Raw genomic sequence first — 25106 nt, forward strand, 5'->3', positions numbered from 1 at the left:
CAATCTGGCCTGGGCCTGCTACATTTTTTGCTCTTTCAAACCCCACGTAAGGCATAGAAATTAGTTTATCTAGAAGTGAACCTCCTTGGGCAATTTCGATGTGCCGGTCTTTTGGAGAACCTAAGGAAGTCAGTCCACACAGTACATTTAGGTCATGTATGCTAATTTTCCAAAATCTTTTAAAGTTTCCTATTCCTGGGTCCCGTGGACTCAGTTTATATTATCATCTTCATAAATTCCACGTGGAAACAAAATTGAATGTGAAAAATAATTTAATAGCAGGGACGACAACAACTTGCAAGATATAAAGCCTATTCAAAAGAATCGGCAAGAGTACTCGTTCGTATTCCCAAAGTACAATATCTGAGGAGTGACGTCGGACGGAAAGAATTAGATAATAAGAAAGGGAGATCGTGATGTATATTTGAATGGGAAAAGGGTTTCAGAAAGAAGGTGGCAGCAGGAGGAAATCGTGATTTGCAAGCTCATGTTGATCACAGCACTAACTAGGAAAATTAAAGAAGTCCAACATCCTAATGATAACACTTCCAAATTTCCTTCCTTCGGTTGCCCAATTCAATTCTACATTTCAAATCCAGGGGGAGCACGAGATTCGCAAAACTCTTTAGGTCAATTCTTTCGATTATTGCGATTGCCCTGTCGGTTGTATATCGCTTAACCAGTCTATATCTTACACATATATCATAAACATATATAAATATTGGCTTTTTCGTTGTTCTTTTTGCATAGTACAAGGATTCACATGTAACTTCATTTGGTTTGGGCTTTTCGAGGGATATTGCATCAGTAAAAAAGTAAATTCCCTCGAAAATATGTCTTTAATTCTGAAATTCGCCGGAAAATTGTTGAAAAAGTACATTTTTTTAATAGCTTTGTGATGAGTTTTTTTTCGTCGAAAAAGGGGATTTCTTTGCAGTAGATAATTATGAACATTTTTTTTCTGCTTTTTTATATAGATTTATTTTAAACATTAAACAATTATTTGTTTTTATCTGAGCAGTTTCATATCAATCTCTCCTAAACACGTTAGCTTCATATGAAATGAAATCAGCCATACGTACTATTTAAAATATCAGTTTCATAACAATTTCTCCTAAACATAGTCAAGAAAATAAGAATTGCTAAATCTTTCTAATTCATGTGCCTAAAAAATATTTCTAATTCAAAATCTCACCCGCATCTATTGAGTAGTTCTTGGATATTGTATAATTATAATTCATGCCATTATGAGTGAAATTTTAAATTACGAAAATTTTTAACTTGATGATGAGGAGAATAAAAGCAACGCTCATGACCTCTCACATAATGTTAAATCTGAAAGTTTAACTCATGTACTTTGTGGAGGCAGAAAAATAAATTTAGTATATACATCAATTAATAATTAATTGAAAATCGAGTCAACGTCTATCTCTGTTCCTTTCCATTGTATGCCAGGTGGAGACTTCCATGGTAAGTTCGTTTCATGAGTTTTGAGTCTTCTTGGCTTTTAGAGAAACAAAAATCCAAAGAGTTTTGGTTCATCCTAGAAAAAATTGGCTTTTCTAGTGGGAAAACGTCAATCTCTATCCACTTTTCTTCAATTTCTTCTTAAGATTTTCTCATGAGTAGCTTATTCCAACCACCCATTTTTCACTGTGTAGAGAATTAATCGAGTTCGAAAATTATTATCCACAGATACATACCGTATTTCCAATAACGTGTTTCTTTTTTATGATGATTTGTTGAATCGTAGCTCAGAAGCACTGCTAGTAGTCTAGCGATTTGCGAATTGTGTGAAGTGATGAGATTCACAAACAATTTTTTTTCTTTAATTATGAATTCTATAACAAAAAAATAAATTGCCTTCTGATGTGTGTGTAAGAGGAGAAATTTTGTGTGCTTGAATCTTATTTTCTTTTTCAAGGAAATGGTTTTGAAATAATTTTCAATCACTCAAAAGATGTCATAATTGTTGTCTGCTGATATATTATTGTAGCCCAAAATCTTAAAAACCACCTCCACTATCCTTAATTCCTTAATTGAGGATGTTCAACTGGACTTAATGTCGATAATATTTTTCTAATTTTTCATTATATAATATATTATTTTTCCATCTTTGATAATTATTGTCCAAAATTAGTTCAAATAATATATATAGATATTAGACGTCATAGAATGAAAAACTTTCTAAACAGAATATATAAGTCAGTCTTTTGATGTTGGCGGAGAATGGGACCCCTAATTGTCATTTTCAAGCTTTTCCTATTTTCTTGACGATGAAATTTCCTTCCTAAGAGGTGAAAATTCCAAATTTCCACAAAGTTCAACTAGAAAGAAATATACTCCATATCCAAAATGGCTGAACGGGGTAACAATTTCGGACAAATACATGCGCTAGTTAATGATAAAAAGATATCAACAGACAAATACATGCACTAAAAGTACAAGGTTTCAATCTTACCCCGGTCTATCCCCCGTTAAGCGACTTGCGACATGTCCTTCTTTGGTGGTGTGCATTGACTTACTTTTTATCGAGTATAAGATTTAAAGGGTAGGACGAGTCGGGTATATTACCAGGTTTATGCTCCCAATATGCTATTGATGAGCTATTCTCAGTGTCATTTATCGGATACGAATATAAAAAACACGCGGTCTTCTTCTGGCCAACTTTGCAATGAATCATAAGTAGATAAGATCTGACAAATAGAAAGGAAAACAAAAGATCTGACAAAAAAAATTCTAATTTTTTGGATAAGGCGATGAGAAGAAAAATATTGTGCGCTTTTGTAATTGCTGTTTCTTCATTCTTCTTCCAGGATGAAGTAAGAACACCAAGTTAAGTTACGGCGTCAACCCATTTTTTGCGAAACTTCGGCCCACTTGTTTGACGGAGTTTTCTGATGAAGATTATATCTATCTATCTTCTATATATATTTTGTATTTTCTGAATTAATGTGTTTGGAGGCTGACATTGAGCTGACGTTTCCCTTGATTTTGCGTGCATGACGTAACAAGTAATTTGTCGATAATGAATTAATCTATCTAAGAAGAAATTTCGCTTTGTATAGTATAAGTTGATCGAATATAGATTGAACAATATCCACTTGAATTTTCATTCTAGTCTATACTTAGAATATTGACCTACATAATGAATAGTTCAAATACAAATTAACAAGAAGACAGAGTAATGCACATATATGAGAAAGAGGGTGTACTGTAGTGGTAGATGTCATCGCCTGCTGTTAACCAAAGAGGTTGCATGATCGATCCTTCTTGTTGGACTACCTAATTATTAAGATTTATTGTCCATTGTACATTGACCTCATTTATTATCGAGAATCATATGCATATATCTTGTTCGATTTTGTAGGACAAATATTTGATAGACCACCATTTATTTTTTCAGTGAACACCCTAATTTCGTAAAACCAATGAGCCCTAATTAATGCAGTTCGAGTCGAGTCAGTCTACTAGGGGTGATAGACCATCAATTTTCAAATTATCGTATTAGATAAACGGCTGAGGATTTCTGACCCAACTTTGATCTAATGGCTAGGGGGGCATCTCTGTTCATGACACGAATCGACCTTTGATTGAACGGCGAGATGAACTCGATTTGACAGTAGGGGAGCGATGGCTTTGTGTTTGTTGTGGGTTATGGCTCGCGAACCAGAATGGGACGTGTGGCAATCTTATCCTCATGCACGCACGAAGCACGTGCCCGAGTAGAGGGGCAGTGTTAGGGACCGAGTTTTGAGCCCGACACTTAATGGGCCATGAGAGTCTCTGAAGCCCACTAAGGGGCGATGCTCTAGTGAGCCTAGCAGAGCCGTTAAAGACCCAGTGAAACCTATTAGCTGATGGGCTTAGTATAGGAAATTAGATGTCTTTCTTGATTTGTCGAGATGTGATGTCTAGGCAAATATCGAGAATCTCGTTGAATAAGGTAACAAATATCTTCATGATTATATATAAATATCAAGGTATGCCCATTATCTACAATTTACGTACTATTGCTCTCATGAGAATCCTAGATGACTTAAGTATCGGAGAGTGAAATCGGGCCACCACCCTAATCTTCCCCTTTTGAAGGTTATTCGAGAGGATGAGGTCGCACATGGATTCAACTCGAATCACAGGTCCATAACACTATTGTAGTAAAGAATATGGGTGAGGCTTTGCAGCTTTCTGAACAGGATCAGGTGGTTCTGTGGCCCATAAGCATGGTAAGTTCACCTCTTATAGTACTTTGGGAGCACATTAGACCTAAAAATGCCAAGATATCATGGAGTAAATCCATATGGTTTGTCGAAGATGTACCGAGAGCATCGTTTATCTGCTGGCTGACACTAAGGGATAGGTTGAACACAAAGAATAGATTGGCTTATTGAGGAATCTATGCTGGTTCGATAGAGTGAGAATTTTGCGATCGCGAAACAGAGACAATAGAGCATCTCTTTTTCACATGTGTTGTTACAAGGGCCATCCGGTTAAGCTTGTTCAACAGGATTGGTTTTCAGAAATTAGACGTGGATTGGTCCTCTGAAATCGGATGGGTTAAAAATATGAAATGCAGATGGATGTCACCATTCTCAAGTTGATGTGGTCTAGCTATGTCTACCACATTTGGAGGAATATAAGGATTTTTCAGAGGGAGGTCTCACCGATTGAAAGAATTATAAAGAGGATATTTATATGTCAAGTTGAAGATTATCATACTGGCTAATCTCTCTTTTAAGATTGCTCAGTCTAAACTGGTTGTTTGCTTTAACATAACATGAAGTTTTGATGTTTAGTGCTCTTTGGTGTTAGGATTATTCTTGAATAGGTGGATATTTATAAATACATTTGAAGTTTTGATCTAATGAGAAGTACCACTTATTCCAAAAGTAAAAAAAATATAATAATAAAATATCTTAGAGCACCATTCGTTGCTGTCCCTTACACATCGACATTGCTAAGATAAAGATGGGAAAGCAAACATGAGGACATAAATAAACCTAGGACATGCCTGCTTCCGTGCAACCGCAAGCGCACCCACTAGTGATCGAGATGGGAGAAAAATGGAATCGGTCTAGCCAATACATATAGCAACCAAGGACGGACCCAAAATTCAAACTAAGGCCGGAGGTAAAAGTCCTTAGGAAAGCAATTGATGTGACAGAAAAAGTGACAAATTGGTACTCGAGAAAAATAGGTTCTGACGGGTCTGTCTCAAGGGAAATGGCTTCCGAAACACAACTCACGGCCTATAGCAGTGAAAAGATGAGATTTAGGCCAAATTTCATCATTTATGGCATCAAACAGGTATTTTTACGTTATTTGGACGTTTTTGTAATTTTAGGAAAAGTTTATATCTTTTGTGTAGTTTAAGCGTTTTTAATCCTATTTAAGTTATGTAAACCCCAGGGTTAAACAGTTGTTGTCTTTTTTATCATTCAATAAAGTTTGGAGCTACTGTACTCTTTACCCATTCTCAGATTTGATTAGAGTTGGATGCCAATTTACCAGGAATTCGAAGAATCAGTAGGGGTTGAAAGTCGTAGTTTTGGTATTTTGCGGAATCAACGGTTCTGTAACAGGTTTGCGTGTACGCTGCGTCAGCAATTAATGAGGAATATAGTTTTCCCAAGTTAAAGGCGATGAATATAAATATTATCACAATTTGAGTAATCATACTCTTAAGACGGCGTATTTTAGAAGGGGCTGCTTACCCCCCTCAACCCCTATTCTTGAAAGCAACCTTACACTGGGACCAGCAAACTATTCACAAAATGGAATGTGTTTAGAGGATGCAGCGTGAAACTTCAAGCACGTAATTCAAGTGTGCCGTCTATCTCTGTCACGAGAATGAGATGTTCCTCGCGTTCATACATGATATATATATATATATATATAAGTTATATCTCCATAATAAATAGGATTAAAAAGGTAATTTTGTATATAATATAAGGTCATAATGGTAAATGTCTAAATAAATAATTGTAAATGTATATACAATTAGCATTAAATTAATAAATGCATATAAATCATTAAATAATTAATAATAATTTTATTATATAGACACATTCTTGATTTAAAAAAATGTAATTTCAAAATTTATTTATTTAGAAAAAAACACAACTACTGAAAATAACATATTTATAGAAAAACTTTTCAACATAATTAGTAATTAAAAGTCTACTGATATGCAATAAGCATATTTAAATATTGGACACATTTCAAATAATAAAAGAATAAACCTATTGTGATGATAGATGATTCGCACTTCTTTTTCTTTTTTCTTTTTTCTTTTTTTACAAATTATGTGAAAAGTCATCTATTTATAATTTTTTTAGATTCGATATTTAAAAAAATGTGATATGTTTTCTAAGTATAATATTATTTTCTTAATCCATATTTGGTATTATGATTCATTTTAAATTATCCTTAATTTGTTATAGTATGCACTAATATTTGAATGGTGTCAACATAATAATTTATATAAGATAACCACTCTAACCAATAACCCGTGTATCGCACGGAAAAAAAAGTTAGTAATTATAAATAGAGTTGGCCATGAGACGATATGCATCAAGCAGAATAAATGACCTATATATGTTCTTATTCAAATAGAATAAAACAGAGATAGGAGAAAATAAATAAATAAATATATATATATATATATATATATATATTGGTATAGTCGATACAGAAAGCGCCCGTACTCTGAGAAATTCGTTATAGGATGCAGTGTGAAATTTTCAATACGTGATTAATTCAGCTTCTCGCCCATCTCTGTGAAAAATATGCAGCGTGACACGTTTTCTGAGAGGCCCATGGTGGCCCATAAGAAGATGGACCTGAAGGCCCAATTGAGATTAATTAGGTGGATACGTGTCCCAATTATATTGTACTAGTTTTTGGACCCGTGCGTCGTACGGAGTTTAAAAAGAAATTTTATTTTAAAAGTTTAAATATGAAAAACAATAATTGATTTCGAAGTTATAATAAAAGAATATCTATTACATATATATCAAAATTCTTAAGCAAAGAGTTCATGTAATATATACATCATTGCAATCAGTGTTATTAGAATCGGACCGGACATCGAACCAATCGAGGAATGAGTTCATGGGTTTATGAATTCAATCGGAAATTCGATGGGTTGGACCGCATGTTTAGTTATGAAATAAATATATATTTATTATTTAAGAAAATAATATAAAATACAAGAAAATAATTGGAGAAGAAGAAGACCGATCTCTCAACAGTCCAACCCAACAATATTGCAAAGATAAGAAGCAGGAAAAGAGGCTTCTCCAATATCAGTCTCCTAGTCTCTCGATTAATATTTCGTCAAGTAGCTTCCAACCATCTCTAGCAACGTATTCTGAATCTATCTATTAACATGTAAAAGAGGATCGATTGACATCACCCTAGCATTAACCAGGCAATGTCCCGATAAAACATCATTGTCTAGAAATTAGTCACTAACCTCCTCTAAACAGATGCTAATCCATTCGACAATTCTTACTACAAAGCGAATAGTAACGACAAATATAAACTGATACCGCAACATCTCTTGTATCGGAATTGTTTCTGCCCTTCATCATAAGCCGATTCGCGACCTCAATTAGACCATCATACTCGGGCTTCTCCGAATCCCATCCAACCTCCTGTTCTATCCCTTAAAAGCAAACAACAAATCATCATGACATCATCTCATCACAGCCCAGTCATTGCTCCAAAATGTAGCAACTTTATATATGCATTTATACATACATAAATATAAAACGGAGAACCTTACCAAGGCATAATGAACTGCGGAACAAATTGAGAACAAGCACTCAGTTCTCTCATCATTGCAATTATCAATTTAATAGTAAAATTAGTCTAAAATTTGAATAATTTTAAATAATATCATTAGTTTTATTTTAAGAAAGAATAAGAACTTCAAAATCTGTCAAAACTTGTAAACTTCATTATTATAGTTGACGTTCCATACATTAAATTTTATAAATTTTGGCACTTTTAAATAAAATTACCTGGTCACTTTGATGAGAGTTTTATTTCATTAAATTTTTTTAAGATTAACTATAACACTAAAATTTTTTAAAATTAATTTTAAATTTATGTAAATTTAAATGATTATTTGCTTTTTATAATGATGAATATATTTAAATATCTTATTATTTAATAATAATATGATAATAAGTGATAGGATTATTCTTTATACATTTTTAAATATTTTCTTTATAATATATATAAAATTGAATAAGTAAAAATTTTACCATTTTACTTCTATATAATTTTGACGTTTTCTTTTCTACCCCTATTTAATGCATGGGTTACAACTATATATATATATATATATATATAGATGATAATTGATAGATAATGCCATGCGTTATAATTTCAATCAAACGCGTTAGTCTTACAAAACATGAAAATATTTAGACCACATGAATAGATTTTACCCACCATGAAGCAAAATGGCCAAACTCAATTGGATAACCTTCAGCCCATGGCTATAACTAAACTGTATCATCCTACTGACCCGAAATGCAAAAGATCAAAGCTCTTGACCTTGTACATCGCCCGTCGCATGCAGGATTGTCCGATCCCTCCGTATTTTTCCGTATGCTCGTTAGGACCTTAGTGCCCTTCAAGATGAACAGGACATCGTACCCTGTAATTTGAGGTCTTCCCAAGCTAAACCAGAAGAACAGTATATACATGACAAAGCAACTATAGTAACCGATACGCAAGGGAATCCGAGTGAGTGGAAGAGAGCCATAAATCGCGAGCATCAATTTAGGCAAAATTATCAAATGAGAAGAGAATAAGACCTGTTAATGAGATATTCGACCAAGTTTGACCCGATGGGATGGATGATAGATTGATCTTATCACGTTAGTCCTTGCCCGACGGGAGACCGGCATAGAAGGAAAGGAAATTTTGTCCCACATCAACCGTACCATTTTCAGTGCTTCATTTCAAATCTTGCAGCTAAAATCTCCGCATACCGTAATTAAATATGTTTTATTCAAGCGCAATATTAATTACGTGTATTATTCATTTTGTTAACAAGTATATATATATATATATTTTATATAATAAAAAATTGAGTACAGAGTAATAAATAGTGTATTATTGTAAATAGGGGTATAAACAAGCCGAGAGACATTCGCGGACCGTTCAGACTAGGTTCAATGAAAACTTGAATTCGGCTCGCTCTTATAAAGTTCAAGCTCGTCAATTAAACGAGCCGAGCTTAAACAAGCTTTTATATATATATATATATATATATATATATATATATATCCTTAATATATTTAGATATAATTATTAGATAGTATATACTATAGAAAAAAAAAAGAAAAATTATATATGAAAATTTTGACTGATAAAATTTGAATCAAGTAAATACAATTATATATTTGTAATAAAAGTTTCGTGCAATGCACCGATGAAAAAACTTAGTATAGTCATATAACTCAACCTTTTTTGTTATAGGTGTACTTATCTTGACGAATTTGCCGATACGCGCTTTGAAGGTTCACTAATTATCTGTTCGGGGCCTAGGTGGGGCCAGACCCGCTTGATAATTGACCTAACATATGCAAAGCATCACGATCAGATATAGCTTATACGACTCCTTATTTTATATCCGTACGGCCTTTATGGCTAAGATAATGATTATATAGGTTTCGTGATGAACTTGATTACTGTATAGATATTTTCATATAACATCGGAATCTATCCATCCATAATATAAAACAACAAAGAAATGAACAACTTTTATTTGTGATGGACACGATAATGAACTTCCCATAAAATTTATAGAAATAAATGGAATCACCTTATAAGATGACGTTGATCATCATCTAATGCGAGCAAATCTTGATTGGTCATATTCCCCAATGACGCGATAAGAGGTAATCATAATTCACGACTTATTATCTATCAGTAACTTCGTGGATCTCTCTTATTTTAATTCTATCGAGAGCATCTCGCATCATGAGATGAGATAGGATGACGTGATGCTGATTTTACGGGATGACCACGTGTGTTTGATATAATAATTTATAAATTCAGTTGGATAGAGAAATTGGGAACCGACAACGTCAGCTTTGAAACCCACCTCAGGGGCTCCATCACTTCGATACAAAAAGGAGCTCTGTTATTACTAAAATCCAATCGGAAGCACTTTTCCAATGGGACACGTCTCTCCTCCTCTTTGTAATAAGAGAAGGGACAATGGCCGAAGAGGTAATTCTTAGCAACTTTATAGGCAATTAATTGTTCGGAAACTTCCTATTTCGGCAGGCTCGGGTCGGAGGATTTAATTACTGGCTGATCTCTGTTCCGACTCTGTCTCGGCCGATTCTTCGGCATCAAATAGTACCGGCAGCGTTCCCTTCCCTCTTCTGCTCTCTCTCTCTCGCTCCATTTTCCTTCTTCCTCATCTTCACCTTCCCCTGCAACTCTCTCTCTCTGGTGGCGGAGGAAGTTCAGGTGAGATTTGGGGAGGCTTATCATCGTCATTCTCATGTTTACATTGATTTCCGTTCGATTGATTATCGGTGGCTTCAGGGAACGAGCGGTCCCGGTAATGTCTGTTCGTGTCTTTTCTGTGTAGAGATGAGCTTCGCGAAGAAGGAGTACGAGTTCCTGACGGAGATCGGCATCGGCCCCCGCAACTTGGGAGGATACGTCAGCGGTGCGTGGAAGGCTAGTGGCCCTGTCGTCTCCACCGTCAATCCCGCCAACAATCAGGTCTGGTCCCTGTTCTACTACTTCTACTGGTATCACTTCCACTGCTGCGTATTTGCACGCATTCATGCGTTCCTGCGGGAAGCTTGGCGCTGTTCCTTTTTTGGCGTTCGTTCGTGCTGCGCTTGAGCTGATTGATTTCTATTCTGCGGCCGAAAATTCTTTTTTGATTGAACATCGTTAGGATCATGAACAAATTTTGTTTCTTTTAGCCAAAAATTCTTTCGCCGTGTATCATCAGTTCAGTCGACTTCGTCTTCTAATTAGCATAGGATATTTGATCATTGGGTTGTTTGTTATGGTAACACTAATGCTCCGTTTGGTTTCAAAAATTTGAACTTTGTTTAACTCTTCTGATTTTGGTCACAACTAATTTGTTCCCCTTTTGGGGTAGAGTTTGGGGCTTAGTCTCTCATGTTGTACTGGGTTAATGGCCTAAGATGTAATCACTTTGATTAATGAAATTCGCCATTCATCCAAATTTTTTTTTTTTAACTTTTTAAGTTTAAATCAGCACACTACGTAACAAAAATACACATTTCCCAAGTAAATTTTAACTTTTAACTTTAACTCAACACACTACACAATAAAAACACACGTTTCCTAAGTCAAATTTATAATCCCATCTCATTTGTCATTTTCCACAATCAAAATCAAAGTTATTTTAACTCTAAAACCAAACGAACTGTAAGAGTCTCGGCATGTTTTGTGGTGATCAAAAGTCCGTTTCTTTTTGGTTCATTTAGCTTGGTTCATTTAGCTAAGAAGTTCAAGAAATTATTTCTGCATTGTTCTGAAGCGGGTCGAATTTCGGCTTTCAACGGTTAATAACATGAGAAAAATCATTTCAGGGTGGACCCTTTCCTGGAAACTATGCGTGGAGAACTTCTATATTTTCTGTATCGCTTCTTATTGATGCATTTGTTTCCATTGGAAGAATGTGTTTGGTTGAAGCTTCTGGCTTGAGATGATTCCTCTGTGATTGGAGCCTCACCCTTAAGTAGCCCATGCAACTATGATTCCTTTATATCTATTGCGGGTATTACATGGAATCGGTTCAGGGGGCAAACCTCCTAGTATGATATGGCTGCGTTTGCTTGTTTTCGTGAGGGATCTTTGTGTGGCTGGCTTTTGCTGGATGGTTTTTCTTGTTCCCTGCCTCGTGTGAGAAGGCATCAGTTGTAGGTGAAGGGAATGGTTAATTTGTTAATGGCTTTGACTATAATATATGACATGACACTAATTAGTGTCGGAGGTGATGCAGGTAATTGCTGAGGTTGTTGAGGCATCCATTGAAGAATATGAAGAAGGAATGCGGGCCTGCTCTGACGCAGCAAAAATATGGATGCAAGTGAGACATTCTGTTTACCTCTTCAATGTTATCTGACCCTACAAGGATCATGGAAAGAGTAATCTCTGAATGATTTCAAAAGAAGGCCAACTCACTTTTTTGGCTGTTTTCCTTTCTACTTTGCCTTTTCATGATCCATATTACCATCCTCATGGATTTAAAATCCTGTACTATTCCCTAAAATATGCATTAGGAACTGCTTGTAAACCCTTACTATGATCAATGGTGTTGCAGGTACCTGCACCAAAAAGAGGTGAGATTGTTAGACAGATTGGCGATGCACTGAGAGCCAAACTCCAGCAGCTGGGTCGCCTTGTCTCACTTGAAATGGGAAAAATACTTCCTGAAGGAATTGGTGAGGTTCAGGTAGGTTATTCAATTGGGCTAAAGTAGATTATTCTTATTCACTCTTGGTCAGAATAGTTGAGAATTAGTTGTCACATCTTTGTATATAGAAGTTACCTTGAAAACTTTTCTTTTTTTTTTTCTTTTTTTTTTCATTCATACGATTGAGCTCGGGGCAGCTTAGCGAAGGTCTAATAACGAGATCACTTTATCTTGTCCATGTTATCTAAATCTGTGAGCGCCTATTGGCAGGAGATTATTGATATGTGCGACTTTGCCGTGGGATTGAGTCGTCAACTGAATGGATCAGTTATACCGTCAGAACGTGAGTTTGAGCTTTTGTTATCCATCGTAGTTTTGCTATATTGTGATTGTAAATATTTTAATGTCCTAATGATTTGGCTCATTAAATAATCGCTAGCAATAAAGTTTCTATGAATGTGTTCCACATCTTTTCCAACGAATAATAATCGCTGGCATAAGCTTCCATTTTCATTGTTGTCTGGATTGGTACTAGAATAATATCCTCTCTTTTTCTGCAGGTCCTAATCATATGATGTTGGAGGTGTGTACCAGATTATGATATCAATGATAACTTGGTGCAGCAGAATGTCCTGCTGATGTAATTTTTCTGTGCCTTTTTAACAGATGTGGAATCCTCTTGGTGTAGTTGGCGTAATTACAGCTTTTAATTTCCCATGCGCTGTTCTTGGTGAGCCCTGTAGCTCCTTTTTCTTATTTATTTAAAGTTGAGTTCAAAACTGATGTGAAAATTTGATGAGATCAGTAAATTTTTTAGACTTTTACAATATACAATACTTGATCGACTGATCTGCTTTGCTTGATTTGGATTATAGAACAAATTTTTAATTACTTATTTTCCTGGACTATTCCATTTTTCTTTATAAAATCTTGTGGCTTAATATATTTTATAATGCGTTTCTTCAGGATGGAATGCCTGCATTGCTCTAGTATGCGGCAACTGTGTTGTTTGGTAAGAGCATGATTTCAGTTTTATTTTGGGGCAGAACTTATCAAACTTGAACTTGTGTTAGGGAACTTTTGCTTGGTGAATCTTCCACTCTTTTTTTAGTACAATATACTCTACATAACCAATTCAGTTTCTTAAACTCATAAGTTCATCTTGAAAGTTGAATAAATGGATGGAATTATATGTTGTACCTTAGTAACTTGCTGTTTTCTCTAGCTAGAGTTTTCTCTTTTTGAAGGGCTGCATTTTATGTCATATTTTCTCAGTTGAATATCTGTCCCTGAATGATAGGAAAGGTGCTCCAACAACTCCTTTGGTCACGATAGCAATGACTAAGGTAGTAGCTGGTGTTCTAGAGAAGAACAATCTACCAGGTGCTATTTTCACTTCATTTTGTGGCGGTGCTGAAATTGGTCAGGCGATAGCAAAAGATACCCGCATTCCTTTGGTTTCATTCACCGGAAGTTCTAAGGTACTCATTCCCATTTCTTTTTCCTGATTCTTGGTCTTTGATGATTCCTTCTGAAATAATAAAATTGCTAGCCATAGATCTTATGTGTTCTCTCTTCCCCATGTTCTTCTTCTGAACTCAGTTAATTATTTGATTTGCCTTTTATCCTTTATCATTTGGGAGGAGTCCTTGATGAAGTCCTTGCATGCTCATGACAGGTTGGCTTAAAGGTCCAACAGACAGTGAATGAGAGATATGGGAAATGCTTGCTTGAATTAAGCGGAAACAATGCTATCATTGTAATGGATGATGCAGATATTCAGTTGGCTGTTCGCTCTGTTCTATTTGCTGCTGTTGGGACAGCTGGACAACGCTGTACAACATGCCGTAGACTGGTACGTCAGAGCATGGATGCATACTCATATATGTGCACATGCAAGGGAACTCTTTGGTGATGAAGTCAAACTTTGGAACTAAAGATTTTATTTTCTTGCATTCGCAGCTCCTCCATGAAAGCATATACCAAAGAGTACTTGATCAACTTGTTGATGTGTACAAACAAGTTAAAATTGGGGATCCTCTAGAGAAGGGAAATCTACTTGGACCACTGCATACTGCTGCCTCAAGGAAGAACTTCAGAAATGGGATTGAGGTTATTAAGTCTCAGGCATGTTTCTTCTCTCTCTGTCCTGTGCGTATTTATTTGGAAATTCAGAAGATAAATATAAGTCTATTGGTAATATGTTAAGACAACGATGACAGACAGTCCTTATGTATGTAAGTATCATGTAATCAGTGACCTAATATATACACTTAGCTTAGCTAGGAAAAATGTTCCTATGTTTTGTTTTGATGCTCCTTAATAAGGTCGAGAGGAGGAAACGATTGTGGTCGTCCTTGTTTGGTTGGATATCGGGAAAGGGATGGGAGAGGAGGGGAGAAGAGAATCTTTCATTTGAAAGTGGACTCAGCTGATTTCTTTTGTCCTGTTAAATCTTTCACGTAATTATTTTTTTGCTTGGGAACTCCGATCTTGTTAAGTCTGTATTTCTTGGCATCTCTCTGTTTCATGAGCCCATAGATGATTTTCTGGATTGCTTTCATTTACAGGGAGGGAAGATCCTTACTGGGGGCTCAGTTATTGAGTCTGATGGCTACTTCGTGCAGCCCACAATAGTAGAGATTTCACCAGATGCAGCAGTTGTTAAGGAAGAGCTGTTTGCTCCAGTGCTTTATGTTATGAAATTTCAGGTAACTTTTACACAGCCGATTCACGAGATATGTTTGAGTTCTACCTTACCTGTTAGGAATTTTACGCATGCTTGCTGCTTTCAAATTTCGGTGCTGGTGTCTTTCGTGTTCAGACTTTAAAGGAAGCCATTGAAATAAACAACTCGGTACCCCAAGGACTAAGTAGCTCCATCTTCACACGAAGACCAGACGTCATCTTCAAGTGGATAGGGTATGATTCGTCTTATTCCTTACGAAATCATGTTTTGAGAAGAATATGATTCTGTTCTCTTTGAATGTCCTTTCTCCCAGTTCCATGCAGTTCAGTCCCCTTGATTTTTTCTTTGCAAGGGAGTTGTCTTTTTTTGGCGTGTACATTTAATAGTGTTTATACTTCACTCAGGCCACAAGGGAGCGACTGTGGAATAGTGAATGTCAATATACCGACAAATGGGGCCGAGATTGGAGGCGCTTTTGGGGGGGAAAAGGCCACTGGAGGAGGCCGTGAAGCTGGAAGTGACTCGTGGAAGCAGTATATGCGACGCTCTACTTGGTAAAACTTAGCTCATCCTGCTAAAACTTTCTTCCTATGATCTTTTTCTACCTTTCACATTGTCCTATAATATCTCCTGAGTTTCTGAATTTTATACTTCCAACAGCACAATCAATTACGGCAGTGAACTACCACTGGCTCAGGGAATTAACTTCTGCTAGTAAATCCACCTCACCGCCAAAAGGTAAGGTTAGCACTTATACTGAGCATTTTCTCCACCGATGCTTTCGCATATTCATTTTACACAGAATTGATTAATTAATAGCTCCCCACGATAATAGGGGTGGCAGATTGTAATTTGTCCTTTTAACTTGAGTTAACAGTCTACCCCGTTACATCTTTTCAAAATTGATAGCCTCGAAGGGAGAAAAGACTCATTAATACACTGCAGATCTTCTTTTTATATTCTCAAGAATACCAGCATCCTCGATCACCCTCTCCAATTCTGATGCACTAAGCAAAGGCCGGGCATTGTCTAGCCTTGCCTACAACTCCTTGGGGCTCTTCTCGGCCTAGGCAAGGTTCATGCCTTTCTCAAAGTAAAGCATGAGACCAGGTTTGTTCTTGCCTAATACGGTCCAGAGTGGCTTTGACAAGGCCCACTTGGCCTTTCTAGGCCAAGTTTAGCCTGGAAGGCCAGATTCATTCCCCAGGGAGCTCTAACCGTAACATGGTCTAGCCTGTGTATGGAGTGGTTGATGAGTTTGCGGGCAGCATTCGTTGTTCTCCTATTCGATCCGTGTGATGGTTTTATAGTAATATATATAGCATGATGGAGAAATTGTATGCTTGTAGCCTCTGGAGCAGATCGTCATTTGTTTTCATACTTCAAGAATTAGCTCTTCATTCTTATGTTGTTAATGTTGTAGTTTTCTGATCTCTTGCAGGAACCGACCCCTCTCCAGCCCATCGGAAGTCATCACCTCGGCTCAACGCTTTGGGACTTGGGCAAGGACATGGCATTAGTTCCAAATCTACTCTTAGTACTGAAAGGGGGACCAAAAAGTATTATATCAATAAATTGAAAGGAAATTGTTATTTTTAACTACCCGGTGCCTTCCTCTTCATAGTTCCCATGTCGTGCATTTGCAATTTAAAATCCCTCATCATCGGCGGGCAAATCGGCTATAATTTCATCAGTCTCCGTTAAGGCTTATTGGCGATAGATATGTCTAACTCCTGGCATGATAATGATTCGTTTTTCAAGAAAAGTTATGCCCCGGGAAGTCACCAAGCTAAAATTATGAAGCTCAGAATCTAATTCAGATGTAAATTGTGAGTTTATCTTAAAAATCCAAGACAACCAGCTAAAGGGTCGTGCAGGTGGAGCATACTCGGTCGGGCCACAACACGTTTAACTTTCCACGCCATAAGCGAGCCGGCACACTAGCAAACTCGGCACGACAACAGTCGACTCAAATGATGATCATGGGCGTGCAGGTTGAGATCTGGTCGGGCCAAAATTGCAAGCGCTCTCCTATCCTGACATGGCAACCACAATTTTTTCTAGGATTGGAGCCTGGACATCCTACGTTTCTTTTATTATTCCTTATTCTTTCATTTTCGTGGCATTCCTTTTATTTTCCTTGTTATCTTTTACATGACATGCAAGAATTGGTCGTTACCACTTACTGGAAGCTGATGAGTTACTTCAATCCCGCATCGGAAAGATACTACTGTACTCTTGGCCTCCCCTTCAATAAGGGTAAGAAATATTCGTTTCTCATGAGAAGCTCCTCCTTCGAACAAAACCATGCAAATCATGCTCATAACGAATACTTCTTGGACGGATCGTTCCATGTCGCGAATCCCGACCCACGCCTTACCGGAGAGTAGAAGAACTACTAATGTCAAAGGTACCTATACGCTCACAACTGGAACATGCCCGCACCAAAAAAAGGTCAACCAGAGAGGCCCTAAATCCTTATGTAGAGCCTTCCCTCCCTACATGATTGATTGCACGATGAACTAACTATTCCCTAATCATTTGCCTCCCCAACATAAACTACTTTTTTAACCATATCTGAAGATCGTCAATCAAAAAGTCTTTTAAGATCTATAGAAAAATCGAGAGCGCCGAATCTCTTTCTTCTGATTGACAGGAGTGAAAACGACAGGGAAGGAAGAATCACGTGTTGGACATTCTACCTCAATCCCTCAAAGGGCCTCAATTATTGGCTTTGCTTGGAATAAGACAAAGGTCAAGTAGGTCATATTATTTCCTTAATTAGGGTTAGGTTAACCTCTACTTATAGGGAGCAATGGAGATTATTAGCAAATTAAGTAATTTTTAACATGGGAGAGATGTTGTAATTGGCGGGAGAGTTGTTGGTTTGGGTACCTCTCTCTCTCTCTCTCTCTCTCTCTCTCTCTCTCTTTCGAAGACCATATGATACTCAAGTCAATATCTTGTAATACTATTTTTTTATTATAAAAAAAGAGAGAGAGAGAGAGTTAATATTAAATAATATTTTTTCATAATGGCGTGTCCAAGGAAAATTAGTAAATATCTTTCATTCTATGATATACAAGAGAACCACATCCTTCTAAAGTAACTTTAAAGGGTTTAGACTAATCGTCAATGAGAAACTCGTGTATCCACTCAATCCCAATTTTGAAATCTCTTAGGGTTATCGTCACGTCTTTAACGTGATAACCCAGTCCTAGATCAAGAAAAGGATAAGGAGAGGTAATTTTGGTGTATGCACCTCTAATTGCTACAATCAATTTGCAGCTGAGTTGTCTTCTGAAAGTGTCATCACCACTTCAGCAAAAAAAATAAAAAAATAGAGTGTTTATATCACTTTGATACCTGCTTATGGGTTCTTTCAGTCTTTCTGAGGGTGCAATTGGATAAATGATTGGTATAATGGCATTGTAAACATATATGTTTACTGTTAATATAACCTTAATCATCCAAAATAATTACATTTATCAAATGATTTCAGGAAAAACAATATATATATATATATATATATATCATATGTCAAGAATGGGATTCAAATCCATGCCCTTTCGTTTGCGTTCTCAGTGAGTGGATAATACATACTATTCGTTTTCATATCCAGAAACTCTTCAATTTACTTAAGACGATTAATCTGTTATAGTTTGGTTTTTGTGGCTGATGACGCTGTCTGATCATAGTCAGCAATACACATATCAAAATCCACTCTGAACCTCGATAACAAGACTCGCTTGAAAACAGATGACGCGACATAAATCTCTCCTGTTCCAGACGATAATACTGAAGGCCATATTGGATGTACATGATTTTGGCAGTAGGGACGTGCGTTCGAGCTTCTCTTCACTGCCACATGGTTGGGATTCGATCCCCACCACCGGCAGCGCATCTGCTCATATTGAAACAACAAGACAACATCAGAGCCCCAAGTGTGTCGTGCTATGTTGATAAGATAGGAAAGCTCAAAAAAAAAAAAAACCTGCAGCTTCAGACTGATCAGCAGTTACACCCATGATTTGTACATTTTGATGGTCTCGGGAAAGAGTGGTCCAGCTTATTCTGTGGATGATTGTGATTGTGATTGAGATGATGATGATGATGATGCTTCACCTGAATGGATCATGGCAAGGAAACAATGGCCTCCGACCTGTTGTCTTCTTCAGGATCAGGGGCCTCCATTTTCATTCACAATCTCACACTCCACACCAAAAACGATCCTTCGCGTATTATAGACAACTTCAGGTGATCCGGTCAATGAACGCGACGAAAAACGTTTTTCTTTAGTTTGTCCAGCACGAAACCAAACACTGTGTGGCCCGGATGATATTGCCGTAGTCCATCTGAGGCATGATTCAGTCGGTGCTGTCAACCGAACCCTCTAGAATTTCATACTGACAGCAGAGGAACCCGGATCATATCCGCACCGCACCACGCTAATGTCTTGACAGTTCTTTGTTCTTGTCTGCAGACACTTCCACATGACAGATTAGAACAGAACACAGCAGCCTCACAACTCAAACCGAAATGTCTTATTTTGTTCCGTTATCCTCTGCCACTGTTTCTTTCTGCCATTCATCTCCTCCATCGACAGCTGTAATATAAAACCTAGAGCGATTAAATGATCGAAGGCGGTTCAAATTAGATTTCTTTTTCCTTGCACTTGCCCCAGGAATTTAATAGAACATCGGAGTTATCTGCAGTTTAGAGATGCTGTCATTTCACTTGTCCCCGTTGTGTAGATGAAGGAATTCTCGTCGTCAACCAATCGAAAAGGACATTACGCTATTATCTTATTGAGAAGGAACGAACTATTTCACTCAGATATGATCCACGAAGTGTTATCGGACGAACTTCCGGAAATTAGGGCCGTATAATAAAATGTCCCAGGGGAAACTCATTCAGATGCAGGAGTTCCATTCCCATGGCAGAAGTCAAATGAATGATCAATGAATAGGATGATCAATGAATAGGATAGGTGTGTGGCTTCCTATCTGAATTGATCCTGTCAACAATACAACACATGAGGAAGATCTGGATGTCTCCATTGTACAATATTGGTGGGGCCAAGGGACACACCAATCCCACCAGAATACTCTTTCTTCTTCCTTCTCCGCACCCCACCACCACCCCCCTCCCCAACAAAAACCCCGTCCTTTTATTTTGCATTAATGAGCTTAAAATATTATGGCAATATAAATTTGTAGAACTTAAGGTTCAGGAGAGTTCTTGCGAAGTTGTCAGCGACGGACCACACATGTCATCGCAATTCGAACACTTCATCGGACCATGCAATCAGTAAGAGCGACGGGTGGTGTGTACAAATGGCAGGAATGTAGTTAACGCGAGCTGATGATACGCGCTCCAATAAGCTAACTTTGCTTGCAGCATGGAGTAAAACATGTCGATACCTTAACTAGGAATTAATCTTAGCCAATGAATTTGATTAAAATGAAAAGATTAATGCAATTTTGGAGCATTGCACTATTATTTTTAAGCCCCACTTTCATTCTCTCATTGCTTTAGTGCCCCACTTATGTGATAGCTTTTATTATATAAACAATCAAATGTCATCGTTGTCTTTCTCTTCACCAATGGCTCTTCAACGAAATGAATCTTTGCCCAAACCATAAATAAATAAACTCAAACCCAGAAACAAAAAGCAAAGTCCGAACCTAAATTGCACACTTTAAGGGGGGAAAAAGTATTTAAAAGTAGAAATCAAACCTTAATGAATCATACACTAAAAGACAACCCCCATTTGTTTCTTGGACATTAACAAAATTTGGCCAGACAATCCTCTCTTTTGGCCGGTTGAGACCCGTGACATATGCTCAAGACCCCATGCCGGAATATCCTAACAAAAACGTTCCTTTCGCAGCGGACCGGAGCCTTTGTACAGCTCGCGGCGCTCTTTAATTATTCGTTTCCCTTTTAGGAGATCCGATGGCCTACTATTGTATATGCCACAGTGCCATGTGCAGAAATTTCACAGTTTTCTTCGATTTTCTGCACAGAGAAGCCGGCTGCTGTCTACAGAAGCCTAGGTCCATCTGATGCTTCACTGCTCCTTACATTGTCTGAACAGAAGCAGCTTCTTGTGACATATTAGGTTTTGCTTTGTGCATACACAACATTTTCCAATTAATTCAGTTTTTCTATCTTTTTCCCCTGCGTAAAACAGAGCTCATCATGGCTAGAAACGATAAATTCTTCGGCAATCCTACAACGCCGCATCATCATATTGAGATTTTTCTCGACGGGAATCGAGAAAATGGTGGAAAAGGTTGAATTCAAACAAGAGGAGGCACAACTAAGTTTTCTAAATGAAAATTACATTTCGGTAGCAAAGGGCAAGTAAGTTTCTGTATTAATTTCACTGACACTAGAGATCTATTATAAGCATATCATCATCTGTCCTTGATTTTTTCCTTTTTTCTGTTCTTTTGATCTTCTCTTATTTCCGTCCATATACCTCATTCCTAATACATCCCTGTCTCGATTGATTCCGCCTCCATTCTCCGTGCACTGGAGAAACGCTGAGGTTCTTGCATGGACTGGTGTAAAAGGATTCATCAGCATCGGATAAATCACAACAGTCAATCTGGTGTGAGCCATATGATAGTCGATGGATGGGCTCGGTTAGCAACGGTTGAGATTGGTCGGGTGGAGAAGAATCCTCTTACGCCCAATCCAGGCAAGAACTCTATCCTCGTTCCTTAACTTTCAACCAGTCAGTGAAGGGAAACAGCTCTCCGACCGAGCCAACGATTTCACTGGAATCGGCAGTTCTTTCCTGGTCGGGCTGCTGGGGGTCGACCTTGATTCCAAGCTCTTCCTCAGGATCTGCCTCATCGCCGAGATCAGATGGATCGTAGGGTCCGTGGTTGGGCCAGGGGACTTGAACTTCTTGCAGAAGTTCATGTGCCGGTTCATGGCTTCCTCTGCACTAACGAGCCTCTCTGTCCGTGCAATCTCGTCCTTGACTGCCTCAGCACAGAGGCCACAGATCCACTTCCCAAAGTACCGCTCCCGGACTCGCTCAATATAAGCAGGGGTGCACTCCTCCGTGAGCCCGCAACAGTCACACATCGCGAACTCCACCTCGATCTGGGCAGCAGCAGAAAGGATCGCCTGCCCCGGTATGGGCTGGGGCTGAGCCTCTGGGGCTGATATCACCATCGGATCGCTGATCACAGTCGCAGACATGGCTCCACCAGTATCAGTTCCCCCCCTGTGATTCACAGAGCAAAATTGTTAAACATATGGGCAACTGCAGAATGCCTACAATTGCAGTCTCCCATTTATCTTCCCTTGGAAAAAGCCCGAGGAATTCCTCGGAGTTCCACTCAACAAACACGTTTCCGGTTAGACCACCAGATATATATTCTTCTCTGGGTAAAGTAGGCTTGTTCTCAATTTTCCACCAAATGTTGACAGCTAATAGTTCTTCTTCCCAAATGTTATAATTGGTTGAAAACGACGACCAATTACGAGAAAAAAGTGGTTTTGTATTGATTCTTAATAAGACTGTCCGGCCTAAAGCTACTTTCCCATTCATGAGAATCTGTTCTGAATTACGAAAGGAATCCACGATCTTTGAGAAAAAAGTGGAAATTTGATGCGATTACAAAGACGAAAGGGGGGAAAACAAATCATCTTTGAAAGCGAAAGAAAGCAGATGGGTGTTTAGCTCTTGAATAACTTTTTCATTAGTCCTAACTCGTCACATGTCGTGAGAAGGTACGGATTAGATTTCAAAACACAAGTACTTGCCATAGTTATCATCAATCATAGCAAATTCTCTTCAATTTTTTTCCTTGACTACGAATCAAGCAACACAGGAACATCATCAAACCTTAACAAACACAAAAAAAAATCTCCACTGACAAATCAAGACAAAAGAATTGATTGCAACCAATGAAAGATGAGAGAATTAAAGATTCGTTTACCCAAAATCAGAATGGATTCAGCAGTTTCCTTTCCTTTGAATCCCAATTTCCCTTTCCTTTCTTCTGCTTCGGCAAAAACTGTTGAAACTCCCTACCTCTCCTTCTCCCACTCCTTGTCCTCTTCTTCAGCAAAGAACACTATACCCATCAAAACCATCGCAGAGACAATCCCAAATCTTCACCCTTTCCCTCCCGACAGCTCAAAACTCAAAACCCCAGAAGACCCCAACAACAAAAAGTTCGCTTTTTATGGGTTTTTTTTTTTTGGGGGGCAAAGGTTTGTTCTTTTGGTGTTTTCCTTAGCAAAAGTCTATGCCTGGTCTTTGACAGAAGGGGCGTAGAAGAAGAAGAAGAAGAAGAAGAAGAAGAGATCGTTGGAGAGAGAGAGAGAGAGAGAGAGAGGGAGGGAGAGGTGGAGGGAAGAGAGAGAGAGAGGGGTGTGTAACTATAAAGAGGAAGCTCAATGATTGGGGGAGGGTGGGAGGTGAAGGGGCTTTTATCGAGTGCGGACAACAGTATGATCCACGTCAGCAGAGGCGGTTTGCTTTTGGTGAATCGTGGCCGTAGGATCAAGAGACTGCCAGGTAAGATTTATCAGGAAAGATTTGAGTCTAAACCAGTTCCATTATCCAATTATGTGCTGTTTTTTGAATATTATAATATTATTATTGCCAATCAACAAAAAGGAATATTATTATTATTATTATTATTATTATTTATTATTAATTTCGTGTCCTCACAACCCTTTCATATTGGTAAACACCCGACCAGCCAATGGCCGGTGTCCACGTGTCCCCTTGAAGTCGTATGAGGTACCCGCCCGAGTGGCAAGAGGTTCTACCAGCATAGCCCTGTCTTCGATTCAACATGGTGCAATTGACCAATGGCAATCTCGTATTATGACGGTTAGAGAAACGAGAACCGGAAATGCAGTTTAATAAGTATCTAATGATCATATCCGAACTAATCCTTGTTACCTCTCGCGTGATTATGTATTGATTGCTCCAATGGATGTCTTTCAAGGTTTGTGGAAGCAATTAAGCGAAGTTGCTCCAGTAGGAACTCAATCACTTAATTATATACGGGGTTGTTTGTATGCTATGACAAACCTAATGGTCTATATGGAACCTCCATGAACTTCAAATTATTGTTATACCAAGGCTAACCTCGGGTGTATGTTATATGATTGACCTTGCGCTCCAATATGAAGTGTGCTGGAAGCAAAAAAGCATATGGAGAGAGACAAAGAAAACATGAGACGTATTTCGTTCTACCTCAAGTTGTAAATAGATGGATCAATGGGAAATGAGCTGTAAAGGGCAAGGACCAAGTTGAGACCTATGTGATTAGCGGGTGACATGAAGGGGAGGATTAGTGAAGTTAACTGATGGTCTAATTAGGATATAATGGGGGAAAAAAAAAAAGAAGGATTGGTAAGGTTTGTGAGAGAACATTTACTAATGACTAATACTAGTATAAGAAAAGAAAAAAAGTTTGAGAAAGGAGATATAATCTAGTGAAGTTCATCCTTAATCTTGAATTAAGATGTTCCGATTTTGATTTTCTGCAGTGGAACTTCTCAATCTTCTTCCGAGGAACATATAGATAGAGTTCGAGGCCACGCAAGTTGGGTGTTATTTTATGTAAACAAAGTGCAAATGGGGTTGATTATGCACCTGATCAAGATGAGAGTAGAAAGATACGTTTATCAATAAATATAGGATTCGTGAGATTTGGTTTTTGCTTTCTTTTTCATGTACTTTGTTTTCGATGTAAACTAGCGATAACTGGTGCATTGCTCGGACCTCGTTTAAAAATTTACACAAACTCGATATACACTGGACCTGATAAGCATCTGACATCATCCCCAATTCAATGAAAATCCCACAACATTATTATAATTAGATGTACAAAAGAATGCTCTTAGTGCATTCAGTATATGAGATCATACAATCACCCATTCAGTATAATATGAATAATTCAAGGATATAAGAGACAAAAACGACGAAGGTTGAAT

General features: G+C 37.8%; 2 protein-coding genes and 1 long non-coding RNA gene across 5 annotated transcripts; 1 reads left to right on the top strand and 2 right to left on the bottom strand.

Moving 5' to 3' along the window:
• The first annotated feature begins 10330 nt into the window (after positions 1-10330).
• On the top strand, positions 10331-16727 carry LOC116210206 (aldehyde dehydrogenase family 7 member B4). 3 transcript variants are annotated; one of them, XM_031544045.1, is made up of 16 exons: positions 10331-10500; positions 10625-10761; positions 12023-12109; positions 12344-12475; positions 12710-12779; positions 12997-13019; positions 13103-13166; positions 13403-13448; positions 13737-13917; positions 14115-14291; positions 14399-14563; positions 15007-15147; positions 15261-15358; positions 15530-15679; positions 15786-15863; positions 16567-16727. In XM_031544045.1, exons 2-15 carry the CDS (start codon positions 10627-10629, stop codon positions 15838-15840), a joined length of 1524 nt encoding a protein of 507 aa, XP_031399905.1. In that variant the 5' UTR covers positions 10331-10500; positions 10625-10626; the 3' UTR covers positions 15841-15863; positions 16567-16727. The 3 variants fall into 3 exon arrangements, with proteins under 3 accessions (XP_031399905.1, XP_031399904.1, XP_031399903.1); XM_031544044.1 differs by having other exon boundaries at positions 10332-10500; positions 12707-12779; positions 15786-15868; XM_031544043.1 differs by having other exon boundaries at positions 10333-10500; positions 12707-12779.
• A 1936-nt stretch (positions 16728-18663) lies between these two features.
• LOC116210256 lies at positions 18664-19896 on the bottom strand. Its single transcript, XR_004157449.1, has 2 exons — positions 19120-19896; positions 18664-19029 (listed from the first exon to the last, which is right to left on the bottom strand). It is a non-coding gene; the product is annotated as an uncharacterized LOC116210256 (long non-coding RNA).
• A 1480-nt stretch (positions 19897-21376) lies between these two features.
• Positions 21377-23518, bottom strand: LOC116210242. Its single transcript, XM_031544095.1, has 2 exons — positions 23090-23518; positions 21377-22371 (listed from the first exon to the last, which is right to left on the bottom strand). The coding sequence occupies exon 2, from the start codon at positions 22344-22346 to the stop codon at positions 21864-21866; it is 483 nt and encodes a 160-aa protein (XP_031399955.1). The 5' UTR covers positions 22347-22371; positions 23090-23518; the 3' UTR covers positions 21377-21863.
• Positions 23519-25106: the final 1588 nt, after the last annotated feature.

This window comes from Punica granatum, chromosome 6, assembly GCF_007655135.1.
Source record: "Punica granatum isolate Tunisia-2019 chromosome 6, ASM765513v2, whole genome shotgun sequence".
Classification (NCBI taxonomy): Eukaryota; Viridiplantae; Streptophyta; class Magnoliopsida; order Myrtales; family Lythraceae; genus Punica; species Punica granatum.

Bases quoted from the DNA above. Each gene is read 5' to 3' on its own strand.
- LOC116210206 (XM_031544044.1), top strand. From the start codon at position 10,627: ATGAGCTTCGCGAAGAAGGAGTACGAGTTCCTGACGGAGATCGGCATC. The intron at 14,292-14,398 runs GTACGTCAGAGC...TTGCATTCGCAG, and splicing joins GTACAACATGCCGTAGACTG to CTCCTCCATGAAAGCATATA. The intron at 14,564-15,006 runs GCATGTTTCTTC...TTTCATTTACAG, and splicing joins TTGAGGTTATTAAGTCTCAG to GGAGGGAAGATCCTTACTGG.
- LOC116210242 (XM_031544095.1), bottom strand. From the start codon at position 22,346: ATGTCTGCGACTGTGATCAGCGATCCGATGGTGATATCAGCCCCAGAG.